The sequence below is a fragment of the Rhinolophus hipposideros genome (genome assembly GCF_964194185.1).
Source record: "Rhinolophus hipposideros genome assembly, chromosome: 7".
Classification (NCBI taxonomy): Eukaryota; Metazoa; Chordata; class Mammalia; order Chiroptera; family Rhinolophidae; genus Rhinolophus; species Rhinolophus hipposideros.
In genome coordinates, this window is record NC_138053.1 from 35,864,132 (window position 1) to 35,877,150 (window position 13,019).

The window sequence follows — 13,019 nt, forward strand, 5'->3', positions numbered from 1 at the left end:
GTGAGGCCACCGTATTAATTTGTGACCACCCAAAGAAGAGAAGGAAAAACCCATAATATTTCTTTGTTGTATTCCTTCCCTAGGGCACTTTGGATGATGCGGATGACCCCAGCACCAGCATCGGAGCCTATCACTACATGTTGGAGTCAAACATGGGGAAGACCATGCTGGAATTTCAGGTACCTGACTTCCTGCCACATGTTTGTTTGGCTACACAATTCAGAAGCCTGGGAGAATGCCACTCTTATCACTAACACCTCCTGTCCCCAAAATCTTCTTTTTGTGTGTGTTGGTAATTTAAATTTAACCCTCTTAGAATCCAACGTGGTAGCTCTGTCTAGCCACATCTCAGTAGGCTAAAATAAAGAAGCAAACAAGAGCAATCTTTGCTTTCTTAAAGAGAAATGGGAAGTAAAAGACTTAAGTCTAAGAAATAGGTAGGGTCTTCGAGTCCCACAAGGGATGGTGGGCTCCACCCCCTGCAACTAAGATTGAACACGGCACCTTGAGCTGAGCTGCCGCTGAGCTCCGGGATGGCTTAGTTGGTAGGAGCTCGTCCTCTCAACCACAAGATGCCGGTTCGACTCCCGCAAGGGATGGTGGGCTGTGCCCCCTGCAACTAACAATGGCAATTGGACCTGGAACTGAGCTGCGCCCTCCACAACTAAAATTGAAAGGACAACTTGACTTGGAAAAAAGTCCTGGAAGTACACACTGTTCCCAATAAAGTCCTGTTCCCATTCCCCAATAAAATCTAAAAAAAAAAAAAAAAGAAAGAAAGAAATAGGTAGGGAACATCACCGTCTTATGACTTTATAATATTTCACCAGCTTTTTGGTACAGAGTTCCCCCTTAAAACAAATCAAGCAGTTTGACGTATTGGTTGTGACTGTTTGGTTTTTAATTTTCAGAAGTCGTAGATAAAGGTGCTTGCAATTATTAAGCAATACCCCTCTGGGTTCTGGTCTTTCTATTAAACAAAACCTGCCACATCCTATTGTTAACTAAATCAAAAAGTTTAGCAAGCTAGAACCCTTTTTTCATTCACTGAAGACGAGAAATAATAGAGCTTAGGAACTATATTATCTATGATTTCTAAACTAAATATATTGAAAACAACAGCAATAAGAACAATAATAGCTGACCCCAATTGGATGCTTACTTTGGCATTGTGCTAAGTATTTAACAAATATTATAATAATTTAACTCTCACAATAAACATATGAGTATTTATTATCTCCATGTCATCATTGAAGGAAGTGTGTCACATAGCTTAGCAAATGGCCGAGCCAGGGTTCAGATCCAGGCCATCTGATTTCTGAGCTCACACTCTTGGCTATTATCCTACATTGGACGGGGCAGATTCAGTAGTAATTGGGCATGAAATGTTTGCCCTCTAAAAAACTAAATTTGAATTTGCAGTTGAACATCTATTATACCTACAGTGCTAATAGGAATCAATATGCAATGTTATAATTAAGAGCTTTTACCCCCAGTATTTCTATTTTTTTAGGTTAGATTCCAAGAAGCAATCAGAGATATAAAGTTCTATAGATAACAATGTTCATATTAAATAATTTACAATGGTGCTACAGCTGAACCCTGAAGTCACCAACTTTCAAACACCTTCTTTGATACCCTTCAAACTCTTCCTGACTACAATGGCATAGCTACTTTTCAGGTGGATACGTCTCTACCGTCCCTTATTTAAAATCAATATTTTTCCTCATCAGTCCCTTGTTTAAAGCAAAAATATTATTTCTTCACTCTGTCCTGGGAAAACCTCAGCCATCCAGTTTTCTTCTGGAGTGGCCATGGTCTCACTGACCTTTGATGTTGCTTGTCTTGGTTTGGAAGAGACCAGGTATCTTTAAAGCCTACCCTCTGAAGTAGACAAGGGCATGCAACAGCTCAGTGGTTCTGAGCCCAGGCTTTGGAGTGGCTGGTCCCTTTCAGCCTGGCTCTGCTCCCCACCTCTGATTTATATACAAATGAGGAAACAGATTATAGTAGTGCATAGTGGTTACCTCACAGTACCACTGTGAGGATTAAATGAGACAATGTAGAAAGAACCCAGAACTGTTCCTGGCATATGGTAAATGCTCAGGGAAGATTAACAACGGTCATTATATGTCTTTCTGAAGAAAGACTGCTTTATTGGAAATGCCTGAGGCTGCTAGATGGATTCTCTTGACAACTGTATCTAACCTAAACGTTTCAGACCAGGACAGGGTAGCTGCCCTGAGGTACACTTTTCAGGACCCTTGCTGTAGAATAAAAAGGAGGAAATGTGAAGGGTCCTCCCCCCCCCATAACCATCTAAAGTCAAACAGATTTTTTAAAAGAATTATAATAAAGGGAGTAGCATAACACAAAAGAAAGAACACAAATTTGGAACAATCCTACAGACCTGTGTGCAAAGCTTGCTCTACTACTTGCCACCTGTGAACTTAACCATTCTGAGAACTCAGTTTCTCCATCTATAAAATAAAAATCATAATACCTATGGTGTAGGAATTTTGTGGGACTTACATAATGTGACATTTATAAAGCATCTAGCATAGTGATTTCCCCAAAGAAGAATCTCATTTTTAAAAATTTCTCCCCCAACCTCGACAAAAGAACACTGTACTTCTTTTATTGTAGAATGAATGTTGCCTGCTCCAGTACATAGTAGTTTGTATGTAATTCAGAAGCAATTTTCAGAAAACCAAGAATGATGTTTGAATGCACTTGGGTTAGTCTGCCAAAGATGGGGAAGGCAAGATTTTTAACAAATTCTTAAAATTCCATCCAAGTGCTATGAAAGGCTGTACTTCACCACCTTTTTAGTAATACTCTAATTGCCTTGGTATGAGCTGTATGTTTTCTGTGTGGTCTATTATAGTAAGGTATTTAAATATGTGAAGTAATAATTTTAATCATGCTTCATAAATCCTCACTGAGGAGGCTGGGTACGGGATGGGGAACAAAGGAAGCGGAAGATGTTAGGGCAGGAAAAATCCAGACTCCCTCCCCTCAGTAGGCATGCTGGCAGCCTAGAAGGAGGGCCTGGGAGCACATCCCTTTCATTCTGCCAGCTCTAAGTTGCCTGTGAGGTCCGGCACCTTTCTTGGTGGCCTGGGTTAAATGCATCAGCTTGTTTCTGCACATCATGGGAATTGACCACAGACCTGAGCTGTTTGCAGCTGACACAGCAATTCAGTACCCCTGGTAGGTAATAGATGTGTGTTTGTATCTATGGCTGACTATTCCGTATAAAAACAAGGCTGGTGTCTCCTGACTGCAGGCAGCCTTTCCAGGGGGGCTGGCAAGAAGGCAGCGCTCCAGAGGAAACGTGATAGGCTTCTGCTTACCTTCACTTCGTGGGAGGGAAACTGGGATGCCTGTTTTGAGGTGGCCTTGCTTTAGAGAAAACTGCATGATGTTTGGGGGGAGGGATAGTTACAGCCCTAGCCACTGGGTCTTGTCAAGGTCAGATTCAAGGCAGACTTTGACTGAAGCTGGTTAATATATTTATTCTGAAGCCTAATGCAATCCAAGGACGCGTTGTTTATTTATATCTTTGCTAAATTCTCCAGGTCGCCTTTTAAAACCTCATTCCATAAACAAATTTCCTTTTAAATCCATTCTCTTGGGAGGGGAGATGGTGCCCACCTGTTTTTCAAGTTCTCCATTTACAGTGTTTGTTTTTCTTATTTCTGATGAATCACAGAACCAAGCCAGTCTCCCAGACATAGTTCCAGAGAGAAGCAGTGTGCATTTTCTCCCCACAAAGTAGAGGAAAAGTCAGTGTTTCTAATAGGAGGCAACAGCAGATAGCACTGTCAGGACACAGCCCAGTTGCTGGTTTTAATGGAATGAATGACAAAATGAACCAAGAAAGCTGTAGAATGAAATCTGTAACTGCAATTTTCCCTGAAGAGAAAGAAAACACAGGACTTGAATTCTCCATTCAATTTTAACGTTACTTTGCTATGAGAACTAGCCACATAATTTGTGGGGCCCATGACAAAATGAAAATGCAGGGCCTTTTGTTCAAAAATTACTAAGAATTTCCAGACAGCGAAGCATGAAACATGCTCTGAGTCCTGTGTGACTGCAAAGATCACAAGCTCATGAAACTGGCCTTGTCCCTAAAATAGACCCACGAGAAGGGCCCCAACTAGGGTAAGGAGAGTTAGGCATTCAACTTAAGTACAAAATTTAAAGAAGTGTCCAAACACTCAGTAATCAAAACAAGCAATATTATAATGCAATATTGTAAAAACTCAAAATTAATGTGTAAAATTTCATGACAAACAAAATGTCAAAGTTTTAAACAAGGACAGAGTTTTAAATCCAAGACCCTGAATGTGCACGACTCACCTTAAATCTTGCTTCACTTACATCACCCTCGTCCCAGCCCAACCTATGGTCTAGCCTCTTGATTATGTGTTAGTGTACCCAGGTTCCTCAGGCTTCTACACCATCCCACATAACAAACAACACAGCACAAAGCCTGCAGTGAGGAGCAGGACATTGAACAGATTTCCTTTAGAGTGACAGGACTTCGACAGGTAGAAAGCAAGACTGGAAGACCAGGCCGCAAGGAATCATGACGAAACTAGGAATCAAATCCTCCCAGAAGGTCACAGAGGCCCTCTCCTTGCCAGTCTGCAGTAACGCAAGGATATCCGATGGAATCGATGGGAGGTACACCCGTACTTCCTGGGGTTGAGCCTAGGGCTCACACAGCTTTGGGAAGATCTGAAGATAATGAATTTGTTCTTATGAGGGGGAATAGAAGTGGAACAGGAAGAATGTGGAACTATTGCGATATACCTTCCATAATGACGATAAGATGAATGTCTCTACAGAGGAGGATGAGAACTAGATAGGGACATAATGGAAGAAGGCAGAAAGAAGGTCATCTTCCCTGGGGGATTTTAGGAACCAGAGTAACACTCAGGAAGAGACAGCCGTGTCCCTGCAGAGGAAAACGACTGCTTGGTGATGGAATAGAACTTTAGCCAAACCAGGACAGGTGATGAGGACGGCACTGTTTGTGCAGGCTGAAGCAGTTCAAGTTTTTGAGAGAAGTAGGTTGTAAAGGGACATGACAAAGGTTTCCACTTTTGTTCACAGAAGAATTGTGGGTTCCAAAGTCTTAGGGGGATTGATGGAAAGGGGTGGGTTTGTGTATAGATAAGAATGAGAGCCTAGAAGGCCTTGGAGGGAGAATATGTTTTTAAGGCAACAATTGTCAGAGGATGGAGTTGAGAGCCCTGTTAGCAATAGGCTGTTTCTCAAACTGGGCCACAGATATGTAAAGACAATGCCAAGAGGCCTATTGGAAGACACAGAATAAACTCGGTGTATTTTCTGGGTTGTTAACTTTATATGAAGATGAAGGGGGGCAGGTGGAGGAGTGGAGGTGGTATTTATTTGTTTGTTTGTTTGCTTATGTAAATGGATATGTACAATAGAATACAAACTTCAAGTGGAGTTAACATAAAACATGGAACAAGAGGAAATGTCTTATTTGTAAACATTGGCCTTCCTGTCACACCACAGAGACTTTTCCCTATCAGGATATAAAGAGTGTTCCTATTCATTTTGTATGGCTGCCCAATATTCAGTGAGTTGGTTTAAAGGTGAGGTGAGAGGGGCAGCACAAATTTACTCTCCTGGTCACTTGGGTTTCTTTGATAAAAAGCACAGAGGTGAGAGCCAGATTAGGCAAGCTTTCGTTATAGCACAAACCATTCTCATTCTCGCTTTTCCAAATGAGCGTAGTGATGTGACAGAGTGAAAATCTGGATGGGATTAGGGAGAAGAGGAGGAGAGCAGACGTGAAAGGGGTGGCTTCCCAGGGCACTGGACCCAGGACCCTGGGCAGATGGTGGGGTCTCTGTTTGGAGCAGGAGTCATTCAGCTGGTTTCCATGTCCTATTTTAATCAACAGAAACAGATGGTTTTGCTTTTACTGAGGTCTCTGTGTGCTCTTGGGGGCACTTACTGTGTAGTAGAACATAGAAAAAAAATCTCAAACTGGATCCCAAACTGAAAAGAAGAAAAACGTTACATTCCAATGGCAATTTTCAACATGAGAATAGTGCTATTTGCTCTTCTGATCATCTTAAAGCTTTAAAATTCACCTAATAATTTTAAGATGTCTGAAATCTCAGAATGACTTCGTGTCTGATTTTCATAATGAAGACTTTTTCCTGCACAAGCAGAGCTAAAGATAATGAAAGTCAGCTTTTTTAAATGGGCAGTAGGACATCTCTCTAAATGTAAGGTTTTCATAACCAGTTTCATGACCGGGTAGTTTCTTAATTGTACTGTTATTTTCTGATAATTACATGGTTGCGGTTTGTGCTATTAATCTACAATAAATGTGTCTCTGACCAAAAAGGAAAAAAAAAAAGAAAAAAGAGAGAAAGAAATGTAGATAACTTCAATGGAAGACTGCCAGTTCTAATCACTTTAGAAAAACAAAAGCTTCAGTATGTTTGTACACTTTCCTTTGCCCTTGATCTTACGCGAGAGGATGATGCTAATCAAAGGCTTGATGCTGTGCCCAGCCATGGCCACTGGATGTGAAAACTATGGGTTTTGATGTCAATTTAACCTACTGGCAATATTTGAAGTCATTTTCTTAACTTAATGTATACACTTAAGAGTATTTTACAGGTTTTATAGTTTGCCCATTATGTGTTTTATATTTATTTGGGGGCTAAATTTTTTAAAATTAAAATTTGTCTTTGATACATAATAATGTCACATGATTCAAAACTCAAAAGGTGCAAAAAGAATGCCAGAGGAATATCTCCTTCCCACTCCGGTCCCCAAGGCATTCCTTTCCTTCCCCCAGGGGCAGCTAGTGTTACCCAATTCTCTTCTATCTTGCCAGAACGCTTCTAGGCATTTACAAGGAAATATTTATCAGGATCTTCTATTCTTTTTTACTCAAGTAGTACACACAGTATATATGTATGTTGTGCCCTATGCTTTTATTTTAACAGCCCATCACAGAGATTCTTTACAGTAGAACCTAGAGAGCCTTATCCTTTCTTTATGACTGCAACATATTCAGTAGTATGAATGTATTGTAGGAGAGGAAAAATAATTTTCTCTCTCCTTCTGAGTTCTTAGATGAGACCCTGTAATAAAAGACAGATTAACAAGGAAAAACATAACTTTATTGACATGTATACCTCATGCATACATGGGAGATACTTAGGGAAAATGAGTAACTCCTCAGGTAGCTCAGAATTCAAGATTAAATACCATCATAATAGGGTAGGGGGGATGTAGGCTTCTTAGGAGAGAATAAATGATTTTTAGGAAAGATGAATGGGCCCTTAGAAGAATAGACAGCAGATGTGATCATTTGTGACAAAGTTCGTCTGGGTGTGGTGTGGACTTCCAGTCCTCTTCTGAGATAAGAGTCAATTTCCCTGGTTGCTGAAATTCCCCAGGTGGGGATTTATGACAATCAAGTTCTTTTGAGAGAATCTGTCTTTAGACAGATAAGGGGAGTTCATAGAAATCTTCTCCCTGTGTTTATTATTTTTCAAGTGCCTTCAGCTCAAAATAATCAATATAGCAAAGTGGCATATTTTGGGATACTATGTCCTAATCTCATATTTTGGGGTGGCATATTCTGCTACCTTTCAATATCATACTGTATTTAACCATTCCCTTAAAAAATGAATGTTTAAAATACTTTTAATCATAAGCAATTTCAAAATGATGCAATGAATAACCTTGTCTATAGATTATCCTCAGACGCACTGGTATATTTAGATAACTTCTTGGCTGTAGAATTGTTAGAGTATATCTATTTTTAATGTTGAAAGATATTTATCAATTATTTACTTATTTATTGTACAAACATGGATGTAGCAAAGGAGGAAAGGAAGAAGGCTCCAAAAGCCTGGGGACGATGATGTTTGAAAAGTCTCAGAGTGTTCTGACAATATGTATTGTATATTCTATTTTTCTGATATAGTTGGGGATCAGAGTTATTCCCTGCTCAGTTCTGACGGAGGCACCTTGTTTCACATTTTTGCTTTGAGACTAATGAGAGGTATTTGGGTTTTGTAGGAGTTAATGACCATTTTCCAACTCTTACACTGGAACGGAAGCCTAAAAGCTCTTCGTGAAACCAAGTGTTCCCGACAGGTGAGATTTTCCAATCCACAATGGGTTTGTGTTAGATGGACTGAGCAGATGGTTCATCATCTTCCTGGGAGAGTTCCTTTACTTGGATTTTTTTTTTTTCTGTTTAAGTTTGGTACTGTATTTACTGAGTAAGAACAGAGGCCATATGAAAAAAACATGTATAGCAGTCCAGTTTAGTGAGGGACTGACCAAATATGCACATTAAGAGGAACGCTGGCTGGGCATGGGACTGATTTAGATTCTTGTACTGAATGCCAAAGCGGAAGGATTATTAAGATAGACTTCATTTCTAAGGTAAATATTGAATATATTCTACGCACCTGCCCTGCTTACTGTGTGTGCGCTCCTCCACTTTCCAAGGCGGAAACTTGAGAATACACTGCTTGGGAACTTCCTCACTGAGGAGAGGTAAAGTTGGTTGAAGGAGGAGATTTTTCCTGCTCTCACCAAAAGTCCACAAAGAACAGAAATGATTATAAAGGTGGGCAAGCTGGCATTCAATCACCCCAATTTGAGGGTTTGGAAGTTCCTTACTTATTTTTCAGAGACAGGGCCTATTTCTTTACTACCTATGGAAAGCACCCACCTCCCCTTTTTTAATGGCAAGTTCCCTTCTGTGTATTTAATGGTTTTCACCTACTGTCATGCCAGTTCATCCTTCCTTTCCCCACCATTAGTCTTTGAAATATGGTAGTTTATTTTTGAGAATTTGCTCACCGGAATTTGTATGAGGAACAAAGCCTTTACTAGTGAGCAGATGAAGGTAGATGTAAGAGTTTTGCATGCACTGCAGCCCCAGGAGGTTTTAGTTGTTCTTTGCTTAGAAAGTCTGCCTTTCAAAATGTCAGAGATGGAAAAGAAATGAGTAGCTGACAAGGGCTTTGGTTATTTTGTCTTTTCCTTTGATTTTATAAAAGGTCTTTGAAATATGCTGGGTTCGTTATAAACACTTTTCCATGATTGTTTTTAATTTGTTAAGGTCATAAATAAATACCATATGTTCTTGAAAATAAAAATAAGCAACGCATCCACCCCCCAAGCTCTTCATAAAGTATCTCCATCAAACACACATGATGTTACAATGCAGTGGCAAATTTTTCACAGGAGAATTGACAGGTAGTGACAATTTTTTTAATTGTTTGCAGAAGGAAGAGCCAGTAGACATGAAGGTACCATTATGATGTCAATAATAATGTCTCCATTTGATAATAAAAGTGAACGTTGTTTCTGTGAGCCATTTGGACGGTCATCTTCCTTATGTTAACAACACATATTTTCTAGCGAGGTCCACGTGGTTTTGTGAGAATTATTGAGTCTTCCTGGTGTTAGTGTTTTGATTCAACCTGGTGTGACTCTGCTTGGCTGTACTAGCTTAGCCACTCATTTCCTTTAACAAGTATGTCAGGGTGTTTGGCTTTGGTTTGTAAACATCAGAGAGGCTTAGTTGTAGGGAAAACCCCCATGGATGTGGTAGTGGCCGAGGCAAAGGAAACGGGGTGTCGAAAGGCCATGAGCACAGGTGCCTTGATTGCTCTTTACTGACACTCTGGACTTTGTCTCTTGGCTCCCAGGAAGTCATCTCCTACTATTCCCAGTATTCCCTAGATGAAAAGATGCGCAGCCACATGGCTCTGGACTGGATCATGAAGGAGCGGGAATCACCGGGAATCCTCTCTCAAGAGCTACGGATGGCCCTGAGGGAGTTGGAGGCAGCCAGGAAAGCGGGACAAGAGCTGCGGTTTTACAAAGAAAAGAAAGAAATTCTGAGTTTAGCCCTGACTCAGATCTACAGCGATCCTGACACTTCCTCACCCAGTGATGATCAGCTGAGTCTCACGGCCCTTTGCGGTTATCACTAGCAAGGCCAGGTTCCTAGACACCCAACGATGGCAGAGGCCAGACTGCAGGATTAGGAAGCTCATTAAGGAGATCATTGGAGGCTTTAGCACTGAGATAGCTAATACCTAAAGGCCACCTGATTCTCCCCCCCACCCATTCCATTCACACAGCTGAGAGTAGCCCATAGGACCCTTACAGGATCCAACCACCCACTCCATGCAGTTTTCCCATCATGCTCTCTATAGTTCCACCTCAGAATGATAGGATGGAGACAGGATTGTTTGAAAAATATTTTCCAACCCTGGCTCCAACAGAAAACCCGGTTGACATGTGCCTTGCTAGATTATATATGTTGTTTCAAAGAATGGGTCATTGTAGCATCCCCCAAAGAGAACGTCAGGCAGGACTGGGAGCAGTAGCGTGGTAGCAATTTTTAAGACTACTTGGGATTAAATAAACAATGTGGATTAAAAAAAATATATATCCAAGGGTCAGCGTTTCTTCCTAAACTGTGTAAGCTGAGAGATAATTTACACTCTACTGCTGTTATCCAGAACTACAGTGGGAATTTTATCTAGACAGCCCACTAGCCAAAATCTTGAAGTGGTAATAGTATGAAAATACCAGAAAATTTTAATGTGGCTTAAAATGCAATTGTGATAATAATTTTTAAAATTCCACACTCTGCCAAATGGGGATAAATGCCACCTATAGTAGAATCCTCATATTCCTCAAGAAGAATTAATGGCCAATTTTTATGAGTCCTGCAGTCAGTCCTGTTCATTTGTAATTTGCAAATAGATAACTTGAATTGATTTGTTTTTATTTTTGCCACCTCAGTCATATATCTCTAATGGAGAAAGTTACTGGTATTTCAAAGGTTAAAACATTTTGAAAAAATCATTAGCATTTAACAATGCTTGCATTTGATTAGCTTCTCATGTATGAGAGAGAAGGAATCTTTAGCTGTCTTTGTTGTTGTTCAAGAACATAAGCTACCAGTTGCTCTAATCTATCATTTTTAAGTTTAAATTACTGGAATCTTCATTAAAGAAGAATAAGACATTGCTATTTCTCTTGGAAAATAGCTTGGATCAAACAACCGATTAGAAAACCAAGAGCAAATACAAAATAATGTTTAGATGATTCCTGGTCACTCAAATTGAAGAATGGCAGCAGTAATAATTTTGAACACTTGTATCTATTTCTAGCTATTTCCTTCTCCATAACATGAAAAGGAGTATCCTGCATTTGGTCCAATAATTCAAATTAAAGAAAACAATTGCTTTCCATTTTTTTCTTCTTGTTTAGGCAAATGCAAACTAACTTTCCTGAAAGCCAAAACCATTATATTAAAGTTTACAAAAATATACTTTAGCCTTAAATCTAAACATATACAACAGTATTTTTCTCTCCTTAAAGTCCCATGAAAACTGTGTACTGATCATATATTTTGGAATTAGCCTTGATAATAAAAAAATTAACTTCACATATTACATTTCTCACACCAGGGGAAAATTTAGCTACATATCTGCCCTACTCTAATGTTTTGAAAAGGTAATACTACATAACATTAGGTAAATTTTATTTTAAAATATTGTTTTAACGAAAATCACATTCCTCCCATAATGAGGCTAAATGTCACCTAGAAGAAAACTTTATTCCCTTATGTTCCCAAAAAGCAATTAGAATTAATAGTTGTAAGTTGAATAAATTTTGAGGGAACTTTCTATTTAAAATAATTTTTTTCACGAAGTCATTAGTCTTCATCATTTGAAAAAAGACACAATTTCCCATGTTGAGTAGAACTGAAGGTAGGTCCACCGTTACTGCATTTTCAGCCTTTGACAAGCACCACCTCAGGCTGACACCATCTGATTAGATTCAGGAACAGTTACCAGCTGGGAAAATACCAAATTTACTCTCTGCCCTACAATTAGAACACTGCACCCATTCTGTAAATGGAAAATAGAAGTTCTCCCTTGGCCACTCTTCGTTTTCCCCAGCTAGTCAACCTTCCCACTCTTCCTAGAATGGCATGGAAGCTACAGCAAAAGAAACAAAAGTCAGAATCTTCGCCACTGCTGGTTCCTTGGATGCTCATTTACAGCAAACCAATTAGAGCTAAGACATAATTGCTGTCAGTACCTCACTTAAACATCCGTAACCCTGGCCCGGAGAAGAGCAGGTTGAAGAGCAAAGTTGACTATTATTATTTTTCCTTTTCTATAGCTTATTCTCAATAACACACTGTGTTGAAGGGGCCTAGACTGGAGGATTCTCTGTTTTAATACATGGAGCTCTATGTCCTAATCTTCTGTGGTTATAAACCCTTTGAGAATCTGCTAAAAGGTATGGACCTTCTCCTCAGAAAGTAGAACTAAGTATATACATTTAAAATTACACACTTTCAGAGAGTATGTGAACCACCCCCCCAAAAAAAAATTCCATGGATTGCTCTGTCCAAGAACCCCAAGTTAATTTTAGGCACATGCTTACAGTCTCAAACTTTTCAGCAGGGATCCAACTTAGTTCAGATATAGCCCCTGGAACCTATTTCTAAGGTAAATTTCATCATCCTTAAATACAGAATTGCACTGTATTTCGACAAGAGATGTTTGATTTTCACAAAATCCAAATATACAAGATTATTGTGAAAAAAAACTTAAAGCAGACTAGTCATAAACTTGGGTGAACACACCAGAAAATCACAGATTTAATAAAGTCATTGTTCCTCTAATGATCAGAAGTCAGTTGTCCATTTGTTCAAAAACTATAGCCCACTGATATGTTTGCTGTTAAATATATCCACTTATTGCTAGAAAAGAAAAAGAACAAAGCAGTAGATATTCCTGAAATACTGTACCTTTGAATCTGCTTAGCTAGGTCTCAGGAAAAAAGTGAAAGAAAGCAAAAAGGTTCAACAGTTTCCTGTTTCTTTAGGGAAAGCTTTGAAAGCCATGAGTACTGTTGTAGTTGACAACATCTCTGAAGTACTTTATAGAATT

At 39.5% G+C, this 13,019-nt stretch overlaps 1 protein-coding gene across 4 annotated transcripts in view; it reads left to right on the top strand.

Moving 5' to 3' along the window:
• LIX1 (limb and CNS expressed 1) overlaps positions 1-12,750 on the top strand; it is a 48,889-nt gene extending 36,139 nt beyond the window's left edge. For 3 of the 4 annotated variants that reach the window (XM_081053540.1, XM_081053541.1, XM_081053543.1), the window contains 3 exons: positions 84-179; positions 8,095-8,172; positions 9,744-12,749. In XM_081053540.1, coding sequence (XP_080909666.1) covers positions 84-179; positions 8,095-8,172; positions 9,744-10,031 — 462 coding nt within the window. In that variant the 3' untranslated portion in view covers positions 10,032-12,749. Of the gene's footprint in view, positions 1-83; positions 180-8,094; positions 8,173-9,743 lie in introns of all 4 variants that reach the window. The other variant, XM_081053542.1, reaches the window with a different exon arrangement.
• Positions 12,751-13,019: the final 269 nt, after the last annotated feature.